The sequence below is a fragment of the Armigeres subalbatus genome, chromosome 3 (assembly GCF_024139115.2).
Source record: "Armigeres subalbatus isolate Guangzhou_Male chromosome 3, GZ_Asu_2, whole genome shotgun sequence".
Lineage (NCBI taxonomy): Eukaryota > Metazoa > Arthropoda > Insecta > Diptera > Culicidae > Armigeres > Armigeres subalbatus.
The window spans coordinates 119,750,373-119,766,838 of NC_085141.1; the positions used below are offsets into that span (position 1 = coordinate 119,750,373).

At 37.7% G+C, this 16,466-nt stretch overlaps 1 protein-coding gene and 1 non-coding gene across 4 annotated transcripts in view; one reads left to right on the forward strand and one right to left on the reverse strand.

Moving 5' to 3' along the window:
* Positions 1-14,622, forward strand: part of LOC134223634 (protein kinase C) — a 133,924-nt gene extending 119,302 nt beyond the window's left edge. For all 3 annotated transcript variants that reach the window (XM_062702821.1, XM_062702820.1, XM_062702822.1), the window contains 4 exons: positions 7,553-8,260; positions 8,329-8,581; positions 9,167-9,306; positions 9,384-14,622. In XM_062702821.1, coding sequence (XP_062558805.1) covers positions 7,553-8,260; positions 8,329-8,581; positions 9,167-9,306; positions 9,384-9,548 — 1,266 coding nt within the window. In that variant the 3' untranslated portion in view covers positions 9,549-14,622. The remainder of the gene's footprint in view (positions 1-7,552; positions 8,261-8,328; positions 8,582-9,166; positions 9,307-9,383) is intronic.
* On the reverse strand, positions 7,384-7,465 carry Trnas-gcu (transfer RNA serine (anticodon GCU)). Its single transcript has one exon. It is a non-coding gene; the product is annotated as a tRNA-Ser (tRNA).
* Positions 14,623-16,466: the final 1,844 nt, after the last annotated feature.

A 16,466-nucleotide genomic window follows, 5' to 3' on the forward strand; every position in this document is an offset into this window, starting at 1 on the left:
TTAGCATCACTGCCGACAATTAGCGGAAGGCCTTTTGAAGTGCAATATATGACAACTCGTTTGAAAGCATCCGTAGGGGATGGTTCATCATGTGGTAGATAAACCGAACAATAGACGTATTTCCTGACGGGGGTTCCGCCAGTTGCATCAATTGTGATAGCACATACATCTCTGGTTGTTAGTTCAGAGATAAGTGTAGCAACAATAGCATTGTTAACAAGCACACATGCACGCGGCATTGATCGAGAGTTTGCCATTTCTTTACTGAAAGCAGCAAAAACCGGGTTCACTAGGTTACCTAGGTAGAAGCTACCCTTGCGAAAATAGGGTTCCTGCACCAAAGCCACTTGAGATTTGCCATTTTGCATAAGTCTAGAAAGATTAATCGTTGCTGTTCTTTTATGCTGAAGATTGATTTGAGCTATCTTAACTGAAGCCATTGCAAATTAAGATAATGCACTCCACAACTTCAGAATTAATATGAACAGCAACGATGAAACCAAATTGGTATCATATCAAGAAAGTCAAAGACGAAACACAGAGTACAATGTGTATAACGCATAAAGCGAATCTCTATAGGTGACAATTTGTTGAAAAACTAAATAAAAACATGCTCATAATCCCACCCTTATTTAACCTTAAGTTGAGATTGAATAAGAGTAGCCGATTATTTCGGAGAAGCAAAAAGTTAACTACGCCATAGCTCCGGTTAGCGCAGTAAGGGCTAGATACTGTGAAGGGTGCCCTGGTGCTTCACAGGCTCCGTTAGCGGTTAGGTTCTTTTTAGACCCCCCTTAACCATTCATTCGTAGGCACGGTAAGCATAAAGCCGCATCACACCAAGAATTTGGGGTCACCTGTATTGTGGACTTCTACCACCGGAACAGGTAATCTGTAGCGTTATTCTTAGCCAGATAGCTGGCTGCCGACACCACACGGCTATCTTGGCTGTTCGAGGAGAGAAGTTGACATTGACTTTATGTCAACTCTCAATGTGGCCGAACAGCCGTTCGATGATGGGAATGATACAAGGGCGTAGCCAGAGGGTAATGGAAAGATTGAACGGGTACTGAAATGAATTCCCTTAAACATGTGCACTTTACGATCCAATCATATTCAGGAAAGATTGGAGATTGGAAAGATTCTTAAAAACTTATTAGGGTATTCAGGACCCATATTATATGAAAGTTCAAAACATCTCGAAACATTTCGGACTCAAGAATTCTCCTTGAAATCCTTCTAGAAGCTCTCCAGGGAACTTCTAAATTCCTCCGGAAAGTTAGCCACAAATTCCTCTGAAAATCATTCAAAAATCCTTCTCATGTAATTGTAATTTCTCCTTATCTAGAAACCCCTCACTAAATTTGTTTTTTAGGAAATTCATGAGGAAATTTCTTGAAGATTTTATTTCTTCTCTAGTTCCTCCTGGAATTCTTACGGAAGTTAATTTGGGAGTTCATCCAGGAGTTCTTACGAGAGTTTCCCTAGGATTTCCTCCGAAAATTCTTCCTGTAGTTCTTTAAGAAATTCCTCCAGAAGTTTCACCGGAAGTTCCTCCGAACATACCTCTCATAATTTCTCCGGAAATTCTTCCATAAATTCCTCCGGAAGTTCCTCCTGCATTTAAGTACATTATACACATCTTATCAAGATTTTAAAAATTGTTGGTTTTGCTTACAACTTACAACTGATGATTTGCCTTGATATTCCACCGTTTCCACCTGGATGCCGAAAACCGAAATTAGTAACCTTTTAGGAAAGTGAACATGATTTGCTTTGTAAATACGTAATGCACTTACTTATCCGATCGTTTTACTTCGATTTATAACACTTGGAAAATAACCAAAAAAAACTTTGGAGTGCGTTTTCACTTGATAAAAAAATGTTTTCTCTGTAAAATGAAACAAAGGCTTCTAAGTGCTTCGGAAATGAGCATAACAAGATCGTGCTTATATAGCACACGTATGACATATGTCAAAATGACAATACACCCGATTCTGTTTTTACACGGATTTTTTTTAAACGGCCGTGCAAAAAAAAATCCCATACAAAATTTTTGCAAAGTTGCTCCATTTTGCATGATTCGTCGAGAAATCAAAAAACTTTTTTTACAAGGATTTTCAAATTTTGAACTGAAAACTTTTTTTACACGGAACGCATCCCCCGTGTAAAAAAAGAATCGGGTGTACCTGTTTTCTGCCAAAGTTACGACGGGGTGCCGACCAGTCTTGTAAAATGTCATCTGCATGTCATTTGACTAATTTGTTCATAACTTGCTCTAGAATCCAAATTTACCTCATAATTTTAGATGTACTCATACCGCGTGAGTAGTGCTATGTTCTTGTCCAAGGGTACATTGCTCTAAATATAACATATGAGGCTGGAGAGTGAAATAACTCCAAAATGTCACGTGTCATTTGACATAATGTCATTTGAATGACATTTTGCCTCCCACGCCTCAGATTACATATTTCCAGCAATGTCTTGTAAGACAAAGTCGTAGGCATATTTAAGCGCTATAAGTTCGCCACACTTGATGATTGATAGCTAACTTCTGAAAAAAGTTCTGTGAAAATTATACAAACGAATGCAAATGACATTTTACAACACTGGTGCCGACAACCGCCGACCAGTGCCAGCAACCGACCACCTTCCCCTACTTTTATAAAACTTACGTTGTATTGGGATCAAATTGACCCCAAATTAAAATCGTTATGACTTTTTTATTATTTGACCAATTTTACATTTTTTGGGCTGTTTCGAAAGATAAATATAATAATCTTTCAAGACGTTACCTATGATTGTCTGTAAAATTGTTTTTGTAAAAAAGAGTATTTATACCTATCTGAAAATCCCACCCATTTTGTACTGCATCTTTTCAAAAAGGTTATGCAGGAAGCCGTGTGCACATGAGGCATTGGTAAGTTCAGAACTTGGCCACTAGATGATGATATATATGAAATCCTTATCTTCTTCTTATATATAAAAATGAAATGGTCTGTGTTCGTATCCGCATAACTCGAAAACGGCTGGATGGATTTTTTTCATTTCTTCAGCAGAAACATTCGTTACAGTTTCCGACGGGTTTATATGATATTTCCTAAGGCGAAAATTACGAGTAAAGTTGAGCAACCGTGAATAACTAAAATTGTGATTCCTATGCGAATTTTGCATGGGCAGTTCGGAACGCACATTCTCGCCTACTGTGCAGGACAACGTCTGCCGGGTCAACTAGTTTTAGATATATCTTGAGTAGATTCCAATATATGGAATTTTCCACTTTGTAAATATTCTAATCGCACAAATTTAAAATTTGTTAAGATGATGTCATTAGCGATATGTCATCAAAGTTTGTAAGGTGGTAATGGTCTGTCTTGTGACGAATTAAATAATTAGGAATTTTAATGGCGGCCCTCCTTAGCCGTGCGGTAAGACGCGCGGCTACAAAGCAAGACCATGCTGAGGGTGGCTGGGTTCGATTCCCGGTGCAGGTCTAGGCAATTTTCGGATTGGAAATTGTCTCGACTTCCCTGGGCATTAGGTATCATCGTGTTAGCCTCATGATATACGAATGCAAAATGGTAACTTGGCTAAGAAACCTCGCAGTTAATAACTGTGGAAGTGTTTAATGAACACTTAGCTGCGAGGCGGCTCTGTCCCAGTTTAGGGATGTAATGCCAATAAGAAGAAGAAGAAGAATGGCGGCGCTAGTGCAATATTTTCGCATGTTTGAAATATTGCTCTAGCTTGAGATCTCTCGTACCTACACCCAAGTTGTATTCGGCAACATTGTTCAGGACATGCAGGACTACGAAGCAGTATTCCATATAATGAGCACTGTAAGTGGCACTAGTAAGCAGTTATATTTGAGTATATTGTTCCATGTGAGATCTGATGTATTTTGGTGCGTAGTATTTTTGGCAAACATGAATGTTGTGGTAGAGTCTACCAAAAGTTTTCTTTGTATTCAACCTGCTCCAGCGATGCAAATAATAGAATGCGTTCACAGAATATGTTTTAGGTCATCCAAGAAAACCCTGGAGTTAAGGATTTTGGGTCTACACGCGTAGCCAGAGGCCAGCAAGTTTGCAGCCCATTTGTAAATTCCCAATTATTTTTTTCCGTCACAAGACAGTCCATTCCCACCAGACAACCTTTTCTCAAGACATCATTTTTACAAATTTCAAATTTGTGCGATAGGAAAAATCACAATGAATAAAATTCCATACATCTGAATATTTTGATTAGTCTAAAACAATGATTTCAAATATACCATCACCTAGCTTCCAATTAGCCAATGCCTCATGTCAAAGCACACGTCTTCCTGCATAACAATTTGAAAAGGTGCGGTTCAAAATTGATAGAATTTTCAGATATAGGTAAAATAAGCATAAAAACACTGTTTTTGTCCCCGCGGGGTACCCGCCCTGTGGTCAATCTTAGCTAACGATCTGAAATGAGATGAAATTATTTTTCGAAACAGCCCAAAAAATCCAAAATTGGCTGAACAATAAAAAAAATTATAGTAATTTCATTTTGGGGTCAATATGACCCAGAGGGCCCTCCTTAGCCGTGCGGTAAGCCGTGCGGTAAGACGTGCGGTAAGACGGGCGGCTACAAAGCAAGACCATGCTGAGGGTGGCTGGGTTCGATTCCCGGTGCCGGTCTAGTAGACAATTTTCGGATTGGAAATAGTTTCGACTTCCCTGGGCATAAAAGTATCATCGTGTTAGCCTCATGATATACGAATGCAAAAATGGTAACTTGGCTTAGAAGAAGAAGAAGATGACCCAGAGCACAGACAACGTAGTTTTTTTTGAGCACAGACAGAAGGTTATGAAGACTCCCAGTTCAGGGCTGGCTCGTCCCAATGTATCGAAACTTTCCACATCAATTTACAAAAGCGTTAGAAAGAGTTCCACATTCATTGTTTGTAACTATAATTTGGATTGAATGTCCTTTTCTCACTACTATCTTTAGGCATATCACTAATGAGTTCTTTTAGAGGAATGTCATCACCTGTCATTAGACAAGCTTAGTACCATTCCATTTAATTTCACCACGTTGTAATTTTTACAGATACGTATTTCGACTTCAACTGTGAGTCCGACTTCAGTGTCTCGTACTTGATTCGACTAGTCGTCGAGTCCAGTCACTGGGAGACACTGGAGGAGACGGCATTACAGTTGAGGTTGAAATACGTATGAGTAAAGATTACAACATGGTGGCATTAAGTCGAATAGTAATAAACTCGTCATATAACAGATAACTCATAACATGTAGGTACAGTTAAGAGTCAGAAAGTTATAAATTTGATTTCTGGTTTTTGAAAAATTCGTCTCCTAAAATATACTCAATGTGACATGCGCCACTTTCGCAGGCACCATCTCGTTTATTGTATATAAAGCATTTTGATATTTTTATTAACAGCTGAAAATTTACAAGAAAGAATGGAGGAAGTGTGGGATAGATATCGGGGCTAGCCAATAATCTCTATTAACCTTTCGACATGTTTGGGATTAAACTGTTACGATGTTTATGGATATTTTACCTTTACATGTTAAACAACGTTGCAATGCAACAGAATGTGATTACCGTGAAATAACCGTCATATGTTCATAATTTTAGATTAATTAACATTTGTTAACTAACATGGTGGTGCTACTTTTATTTCGCTCATTGTATATTGAAGCTCCAACCAAAATTATGCCATCAGGCGACTTGCATACTTTTTGATATTACGCCAAGTAGTCAAAAACAACAATAATTGTGTAAAGTCTCGAGCGAAATGGACTTCATGTTCGGCAAATTTTCCTAATCTTAGCTCTGGTGGTGGATGCTTATTCAGCCCATGAAAGGTTGATGCATTATTCAATATAATTCGTTTGTAAAAGACAATAATAATGTGCTGCTTCAAAAAAATATTATATGCTGCAATTTAACAACAAGTACTTCCAATAATGTCCCGAAACGTTTTATTTAATCATGTCGCTATACTAATGAAAATAATGATGTTATCCTTTCGTCTAGTGGCGAAAGTAGGTAAGACAATTCAGAAAACTACTTTATTGGGCAAAGCAAAAAAACGAGTCAAAGTGACTCAAAGTGATAATGAAGAAGTACATGAATTTACGCGTATTGTAAATAAAATATGCTTGGGGCCGATGCCTACGTAGCGTTTTTTCTACAAGTTTTTTGTACAAGTGTGTATCGGTGCGACGACGCTGCGTTACCGCTTTTTCCCGATGCACACATGCGTCCTTTTAACGCCGTGTGCACGCAGCGTTGAAAAGACGCTACGTGGGCATCGGGCCTTGATGCATTTTTTTTATAGAAGCAGTGATAAATATCTCTACAAAACGATGTATTATCGCTGAATTATTTATCAATTTGCGTGATGATCCAACTTTACATCCTAGGCTAACTTACCTCCCGTTACCCAAGCATAGCTCACTTTAGACATTGCAGAAAAGCAGAAATTTTCGGAATGCCTGAAATGATCACATTCAGAGAAGCATCTAAGTTGTTTATCTCAATGCCTGGAGGAATCCCTTTAAGGTGACAATCGGAATTTGAGAAACAAGTACATAGATGTTTCCTGTTTTTTTTTAAGGAGTTCCTTTTACTTTTGTAAAAAAAACTTCTTGATGAATTAGTAGAGCAAATACAATATATGAACTATCAAAAGAGCAATGTGCTACAAAATGTTTGAAAAATTTGGAAAATATTGCAAAAAGAAGAACTACCCAGGACCTGCTGAACAAAATTGCAAAGATTTTTTTTCTTTTTAGAATTCCTAATAGATGTTCGGTGAAGAAATGTCTCACATAATTGCTCCATGTTTAATGGATATTTATAATTTTCACACGTTTATAACATGGCATAATTATGTGTCCACCGGTAGTTTAATTCCTCTGTAAACAAAAAACGTTTATATGGCATTATTGAAGGAACAACAGGAGAAGTAAATGGTGATGGTAATGTTTTCTAAACTTTTAGAAAAATATCTCTAACCGTCAGCATATTTACATGAAATACATACATTTAAACAATTATCACCTAAACTATTAAAGCAGACCATACAGAAAAGAACAAAATACATAATTCAAAATATCTTAGTGAAGTTTTTCTCCCAGAAGCTACTGTAAACATTTCAGCCAGACCCGTCAAGTCTAAATAGTTTCTAATTTTCCAATTTTTTTAAATAATTTTAATTTTTTTTATTCAAATATTTGGTCTTACTACTAGTCAAACAACATAAGACGTGAATTAAAAATAAATCTAAATAATTTTTAAACGAAAATGATATTTCAAATGCATTTAGTGAACTGTTTTACACTTTTGCTTAGCTTTCTACATCCACAAAAAAAATAAAAAGTTTCTCGACGAGGATGGGATTCGAACCCACGCGTGCAGAGCACATTGGATTAGCAGTCCAACGCCTTAACCTCTCGGCCACCTCGTCGCTTGAAATTTCCGCTCGCTACAGCCCATCACACACTGTGGAAAATTGTTCTAATAAAATCGATATTTTCCGATTGACTAATTGCAGTATTTAAACCAAGCGCCTAGTGATAACTCATCCACCTCCGAACGCAGCGAGGACAGTTCGCTGGATTCGCTTTCGACAAAGAGCAGCTTGGACACGGAGAGTCTGCATTCGCAGCCGGGCGCACAACAGCAACATCTGGGTGGCCGACCAACGTCTAGTCAGCAGCAGAAACAGGTCGGCGCCGCCGGTGCCACGACTCAGGACGACGACAGCAACCGGGCGGCGAGCGGTGGCCTCACGGTTGGCAAGTCGTGTCTGAACGATTTCAACTTTATCAAAGTGCTTGGCAAAGGTTCCTTCGGAAAGGTCATGCTGGCCGAACGGAAAGGTACCGACGAGGTGTACGCCATCAAGGTGCTGAAGAAGGACGTCATCCTGCAGGACGACGATGTGGACTGTACGATGACCGAGAAGCGAATTCTGGCGCTAGCGGCCAAACATCCGTTCTTGACAGCGCTGCACTCGTGCTTCCAAACGCCGGACCGTTTGTTCTTCGTGATGGAGTACGTCAACGGGGGAGATTTGATGTTCCAGATTCAGCGGGCGCGCAAATTTGATGAGCCGCGGGCGGCGTTCTATGCGGCTGAAGTGACGTTAGCACTGCAGTTTCTTCATCGCAACGGAGTAATTTATCGGGATTTGAAACTGGACAACATTCTACTGGACGCCGAAGGTCATTGCAAGCTGGCTGACTTTGGAATGTGCAAGGTAGGTGTTGGTAGTTTGTGCTAAGGAATTGGAAGGTTATTTTTCAAATGAATGCATTTCTTTTTCAGGAGGGTATCATCGGTGAAAATTTGACCTCGACGTTCTGTGGCACACCCGACTATATTGCTCCGGAAATTTTGCAAGAGTTGGATTACGGCCCGTCGGTAGATTGGTGGGCATTAGGTGTTCTAATGTATGAAATGATGGCGGGGCAACCGCCATTCGAGGCGGATAACGAGGATGATCTGTTCGAAGCTATTCTCCGAGATGACGTGCTGTATCCAGTTTGGCTATCACGTGAAGCAGTCTCGATTCTAAAAGGTTAGTATAGGATTGACGAGGGTTAGCTCTATTCCGTGAATTTGAATTTTCGTAACTGTTTTCAACATGTTTTATTAGGGTACTTTAAATTTTATAAACCAGCTGAACAAATAACCAGTTTTTCTGGTAGTATAAGCAACTTGTTGCAAAAATAAATATATAAAATAGCGTTGAATGATTTTAACTTCGTGATTTGGTTTTTGCCACCTGATCACATCAAAAATAAATGTTTGGATGGTAGAAAGGCTGCATGTCATACCAATCAATTCAGCTCTTGATGATGTCCTGCTTCCCTTTTGTATTTTTGTTACTGCATCCTTTAACAATTTTGTTCGCCACAAGTTGCATCTAACGGGGAATCATGTTGAATTAGATAACAAATAGTTGTATTCAACGGGAAATTCGGTTTATTTTTGATTCAACGATCATTCTCATTAGTCCGAATATACCTCAACTGAATGTTGGATGTGGACAGATCATATTTTTTTAAAGACCGTAAAGGTATTGTTCTGTTTTTCTATAGTTCTCTGTTTTACTACCGCTGATAAAAGCAGCTCTAACGACATCTTTTTATCTTGTCTCCAGGATTCATGACAAAGAATGCAGCGAGGCGGTTAGGCTGTATTGATGGCGAAAACCAGATACGTACTCATCCGTTCTTCAAAGACATGGATTGGGAAGCGCTAGAGCAGCGAAAAGTACGACCACCATTCCGGCCAAGAGTGGTAAGTAATCGAAATGTTCGGAACCTTGATATTTGGACCTGTATTTGACAATATTTCGACCTTTTTATGCTTTTCAGCGAAGTGCACGTGATGCCCTCAATTTCGATACCGAGTTTACCAAGGAGGACCCAGTATTAACCCCAGTACCGAACGACATCATCCGTTGCATCAACCAGGAAGAGTTTGCCGGATTTTCGTTCGTGAATGCCGAGTTTGGTCCTGAGCGTAAGCTTGTTTGTTAAAAGACGAGCATTATGCAAATCAACCAGAGTAACAAACAACAAGCACACATTTATATACATTGCGCGCTTTACCGCTTATAAGTGATAAAACCAAAGAGTAAAACAAAACACAAGTAAGCACACAAACAATACAAGCATACACATACAACAAATAGGTGTTGCTCCAAGTTTAGGAGCACTAATAGGGAAGTTATAAAGAAAAAAAAATGAAAAGAGCGAACACGTTCTAGGAGATTTTATAATCGCAGGACAGTCCTGATTTTTATTACAAATGCCATCACTCCAATAACCGATCGGTATCGAAAGCGACTGTATACCGAATGCAAAGTTGGAACAGCGCTCGAAATGTTACAAACGAGATTAGGAAAAGCTAATTTTGGGCGGCCACGCCAAGTAAAATTCAGAGTACGGCAGTGCAAAGAGCACGAAGCACGTCAGACCGAAACGAACCAGTCGATTTTAGTAGGAATAACTTCTTTTTAGTTGATAGTTTCGAGTGAGGGTAGCATTACAAATGCAAGACACGTTTCGTTGAAGAATCTGTTACTTTATGGTATTGAGTTTAGTTGCCATACTTATTGCGATAAAATCGAACGAATTATCGATTATGCAGTGATTTTTTTTGTTTAGGCTTTCATCGGTTTATTTTGTGTAGTGAAGTAATAGCTTTAATCAGTAGGAGTATTTGCGCTCTTAAAGTGGAGCTTATTGAGTGCAATATTTTGATGTTAACTTTTGTGTTTTTGTTAAGTTTAATGCTGCTAAGTATTTCGTTTACTGAGTAATATGTCCAGCAAACTATCATATCTAGGTTAATTTGTTTTAAACGCATTTCATCAAATGTAAATCTTGTTTCTATGTAATTTGGACCATAGGAAAAGCTCCTCAACTATTGAACTTTGGTTCAAACTTGTCCAAACTATTATACGAATCATCTGACTTAAACAAATAAACTACAGAACAATCTGAAACTGGTTGAGTAAAATGATTGCTTTTATCCACAAGTTATTTTAGGCATATAGGAATAGTTTTCGATAAGTCGTCGCCATAATTCAAGTATGCTTTCGCCACGCTAGTCATTAGATCATGTTTTACCTGTTAGAAAAGTGGAGTTTAGTCAAGTGCGTACTTTGAGTTGTCGTTACGGTTATATTGTTCCAAGAGTTACGGATTCATTTAAGGGTTGACAGGTTGCTTTGCTAAATAGAACAAGTCGCATTCGCTAATCATTAAATGTGACTGGGTAAAATGGGGTGCCACATGAACTAATATTGTATGACATTCTGAAATACTCAAATTAATTTCCAGAAAATACAAATATAGCAGTCATCATAATTCGTCGAAATAAATAGTTTTTAGTATTGAGCCTCGAAAAAAAATGTATAAAAATGAAAAAGGTTCCGGCCTATCTTCTGTTGCGAAAAAGTGGCTCATTTTTTTTCTCTCCTTCCTTTATTCAAATTTATTTGAATAATTAGTCGTAGCTCCCGTTCAATACAAAAACAAAGATATTTCATTGAATCGTGTCAATGCACGTATTTTTTTCGAACAGGCGAAATCTTTTGAAATAGGACAGGAATGGAAATGCATAGGGAATGTAATTTGAATCAACATTTTCGACAAATTTGATAAATGACATAAAACAACATTTATCAACACTAAGAATCGAATGGCGAAAAAAAATCATATTGTCAGAGAATCTACACATTTAAAATAAATCGCAGATTTCTGTGAAATTTCACCGAAATCTCAACAGCAGAACTGTTCGGTGAATAATTTTACAGATTTTCGGTGGTTTTGACAGTTGAACAAAGGAAAAATCGCCGAAATTTTTGTGAATTGAAACAAAATTCACCGAAATCTGTGAAAAGATTTAAGTGTTTACCAGTTCACATTTTTTACAATCTAGCAAAGCAACTAGTCAACAATTTGAAGAAAAAATCTCCAAAACCTTAAAAATGTATTACCTTTATTATAGTTATGTCATATTTAGAACGAAGTAATCTCTTACCATGGAACTCACCAACCGGAGCTAGCTAGGACTAAGGAATGTTGTTATAGGAAAACGAAAGAGTAAAATATCAGTAAAAGTGTTGCGAGATTTTATACTCTCAATAGTAGAGCTATTTACAAACGAAGTCGTTGGTAGAGGAAATTAGTAGATGGCAAAGGAGTGGAAGTTCATATGGCTTCCCGATGATGAGATGGTATAATTATTACTATTTGTGTCGTTAAATGTGTAATATTCTGAACAACAAAATACAAAATTAGCTATACATTCTTTATTACAGTCAAATGACTCATGCATACAGCATGCTATACCATTAAACAGCAACAAAAAAGCAAAGTCTGTATAAGCAGACAATTTTATTTTCTGGTATTTTATAGCGAACCTTTTCAAAAAAAATTACAATCCTACAAAACTAGTTGAATTCATTATTTTTTCACATCTTTCTGAATTTCAGCATACACAACCTAAGTTTAGTTAATTTTTTTTTCGAATCTGGTTTTTAACTTTATTATTAATACTACTTGATAACTTTTCAAGCTAAATTTTGTCATAACGTTAAGAAACAAAATTATCGACCATTACAGCGAGATTATGAATTTCGTCTCATTTTTATATTTATTTTAGATTTAGAATCCTCCATAATTTCGATACCCTAGAACCTGAAGAGGAAAACCTATGGATGTAGGAAGTTTGCAAAAAAAAAGTTGTTCGGAGAAGTCTTGAATGTTTCTTTTTTTGTTAAGTCTAAAAAGCAGGTGCGAATTGAATTTGTGCAACTGAACCTCGGACATGATGTGATTGCACAGAGTAAAATAAATGATTTTTGTTGGTTCCTGGATCATAGTTTTTATGTGTAGCATTACTTTCTGAGTGGAAACATCAAAATAAAGGAAATTGTGCAAAGGAAAGCTATTAGCAGGTGAGGGTTAGATAAATGAATGGTGGCATTGTTTTACTAAGCATTTTCAATGCGATGAATTAGAAAATGCAAGAAACGTTCAACAGTGAATGAACCCAGAAAAAAAGAAAATCCGTCTGATTGTATGAAGCAGATTTGAAGTATTGTATTAAAGGAAGAGCATACCAAAAACTGAGATTTTAAAACATATAGATTCCGGCGTTAGGCGGGTATACACAATCGTATTTTTATTAATTTGGAAACCTCGATAGGTATGTTCACGGGAATGTTGAACGCAGTGCGAATAAAATGTTTTGTTTCACGAGACCGCCAACAAAAAAATGTTACACCGAATCGTACATACTCCCACCCACACATAACAGAAAACCAGTCTGTGGGAGACTGGGTACTCCAAGAAAAAAAAACTAAAAGGAACACACATTTCCAAACTTACTCGAATGAAAATCTTCCCATTAGAGCAGGTTAAAGTTTTTCCCTTTGTTTAGCATATGTCCATTGCGGCAAAGCATGAAATACGTCGCAATGCAACATTTTGTTGATAACTTATTGTTGTGTATTCATATGACAAATTTACGTTGAAGAAACAGGAAGAAATTCAGCCGCAGAAGACAAAATAACAAACCATTAAATGCAGAAAACCGTTGATTAAAAATAAGAAAATCCGTGTAAATTAGTTAAATGTTTAGGTAGATTAAAGAACACTATATTATTATTCTAAATCATATTGCAGCAGAAGCAGTATCGTGGTGGAATACACTAAAAAAACTGGAAGAGAATGCGTATGATGTATCACATAAATGTACGCTGAAAATATACAGACTAAAGAAGAAAACGAAATTAACGCCAGCAAAAATTAGAAACAAATCGCAGAAGTCAAACAATAGCAAGAAAGTACTAAAAGCAAGAGCGAACAAGTGGATGCACTAAGCAGTATGTATATGAATATAAAATATTTATGATAACGTATAAGTAAATTAGTGCACTGAATGTTACAGAGACTGTAAGGATGCAGCAAACACAATAAAGTGATGAATATGGTCACCAAAGCGATGTTCTGATCACTTTTATACTAGATCCTCACAAAAAAAATACAAATCGTGGTTTTAAAAAGCAGAGATTAAAAAGTAGTAGACGCAATGTGTAATAAAATAGGATATAACAGACGAGCACAAAATCGAGAAAGCAAAACAAAAAGTATTGCATAAAAAGAGACAGATTAAACAAGGTTTAACTGTTGTGCATAATTTATTGATGTTCTATTTAGGAAACTTGTACTATTTATTTACAATTTTCGTTGACGATCATTAGCGTACAATCGCTCGTATTTTCTGACAACTAGACAAATGAATCACATCGTTCTTGCCAGCTTCATTTACGGACAATCTTTAAGTTTTGTTCCTACTCCGTACTCTAAGACTAGCTAACGCCTACATTTCATCCACAAGAGTAAAACAGTAGCAGAACGTCGTCAACTAAGAAAGAACTAATTAGTTTCAATATCCCCCTTTTGAAAGTATCCCACCGTAACTAAGCGATCAAGTAACTCCACTAAGAAACTCCAGGGATGGAACATGTGCGTCATCGAGCGGATTCGCACGCGATATTCATTTTGCTAGGATGTTTTCTTCCTATCTCATGTACACATAAATACAAACACACACGCACACACACACACTTTCTTTCTCACGACTCGTTCGGTTCCGCAACAGCCCAACCCAATTGTATCAAACAGAGCAGAGTTTGATGTGCCATCATCACCAATCAAATGGAAACCAAATGTTACATGTATGGGACAGAGCATGTGTAGATACCTTTTTAAATGTCTACAAATCCGAATAGAAAACGGAAAATCAATCAGGAAACATTCAAGAATCGCGCTGTTCGTTATGAAACAAACGAGAAAAAGAATCGTGGAACCTAAGTAGAAGCAAGACAACTAAACACATGAACGGCAAAATGAAACCAAATTTTAACCATGGACCGATTCAGCAAACAAACATAGAAAACAGGAACCCGATACGATAGAGAACGCGTTATGAGCAAAACCAAATGAAGAAAATAAGAACAAAACATGAAAATTAATATATAAATACCAAAATATTATATAATAATAACAAGAAATAAATATATATAAAATATGTGATTATAACAATACAACACCGCTGCGGACACGAATTGAGATTATTGAAATGCCATTGTCTTTATGTTATGAAACTTCGTTAGAAACATTTCAGGTAAGTTAGAAACAGTTCAAGTGATAAGTTTTTAGATTTTATAATCATTTTATTTTATTTTTTTTCCACTCCCTGCTTTATCAAAAGACATTTTTCTCTATTCGAATCAGTGCAACATTTCAAATCTATTCAAATATTGTCCATGAAGTAAAAACCTACATGTCTACCGGGTCCAATTGGTCCAAATATGGTACATGAAGTACATAACCACAATATAGATCTATAACATTTGAAATCATGTAATTTGTTATGTTGCATTATGGGGTTTGCTTATTTCCCAAAGTTGACTCTTAAACCGGTACTAGGAAAATCCGTTCACCGATTCCAATCGGTTCGAATAAGGTCCATGAAGTACTAAATTACAATAGAATGCCATAACTTTAGAAATCATGATGTTTGATATGCCGCATGATAGTATTCGCCTTTTTCCGTAAAGTGACCCCGTAACAGGTTCCGGCGGAACGTCCGGAATACAGGACATATCTTGGACTAATTAAATCCCTGATTAAGTTTGGCATAGTTTATGTGTCGTTTCCAAACAAATTTCTGAAATAATCATATCCGAAGTATGCGTTCTAAGAAATGGCCATTTTAAATTCGGAATAACTCCAGGAAGTGGCCAATCCTGGAAACCCATTAAATCCTTGAATATGAGAATGTGTTTGTGAGCATATCAAAAACACGCTAAAAAAGATACCACGCCAAATTACGTGTGATTTGATTTTAGCGAAACTATAAATAATATATCCGGCGTTGGCATTTATTTTAAAATTGTGTTAAAATACAAATGCTTCTATTCAGCTTTTTACGCAGACCATGAATTATATATAAGTGATAGCCACACCGCAGTAACGTTATACTTATGTGGACGACAAGGTACCCGTGTTCCCCCTTAAAAATGGTACATGCACGTTATGATCCTAAGAATTGAATGTGATCATTACGATGGATAGTTCACCCAACAGCTGATGCAACTCGTGGTTCATTCGCCTCCTCCACGAACCGCCCGCCATCTGCACCCCACCATAGATGGTGCGCAGCACTTTTATTTCGAAAACTCCCAGTGCGCGTTGGTCCTCCACGAACATCGTCCAGGTCTCGTGTCCATAGAGTCCAGAGTCCAGTTTGGTACGACGGCGAACTCTATTCGATCGGAGCGTTTTGCGGAGTCCAAAGTACGTACGATTTCCTGCCATGATGCGTCTCCGAATTTCTCTGCTGGTATCGTTATCGGCGGTTACCAGTGAGCCCAAGTACACGAATTCGTCGACGTGTTGAAGACTAGTCCAATTCGTTTAGCTTCGGTTTTCAGTCTGATGTAGGCTTCCTCCATCCTCTCAAAGTTACGTGCCATTGTATCAATGTCGTCGGCGAAACCAAATAACTGGACGGGCTTCGTGAAAATCGTACCACTCGTGTCAATCCCTGCCTTTCGTATTACTTTCTCCGAAGCGATGTGGAATAGCAGACACGACAGACACGAATAGCAGACGAGACCATCATCTTGTCGTAATCCTCTGCGCGTTTCGAAGGGACTCGAGAATGCCCCTGAAACTCGAACTACGCACATCACCCGATCCATCGTCGCCTTGATCAACCGTATCAGTTTATCCGGAAATCCGTTTTCGTGCATTAGCTGCCAGCTGGTCCCGATCGATTGTATCATATGCGGCTTTGCAGTCGAAAAATAGATGATGTATGGGCACGTTGTATTCGCGTCATTTCTGCAATACCTGACGTACGGCGAACACCTG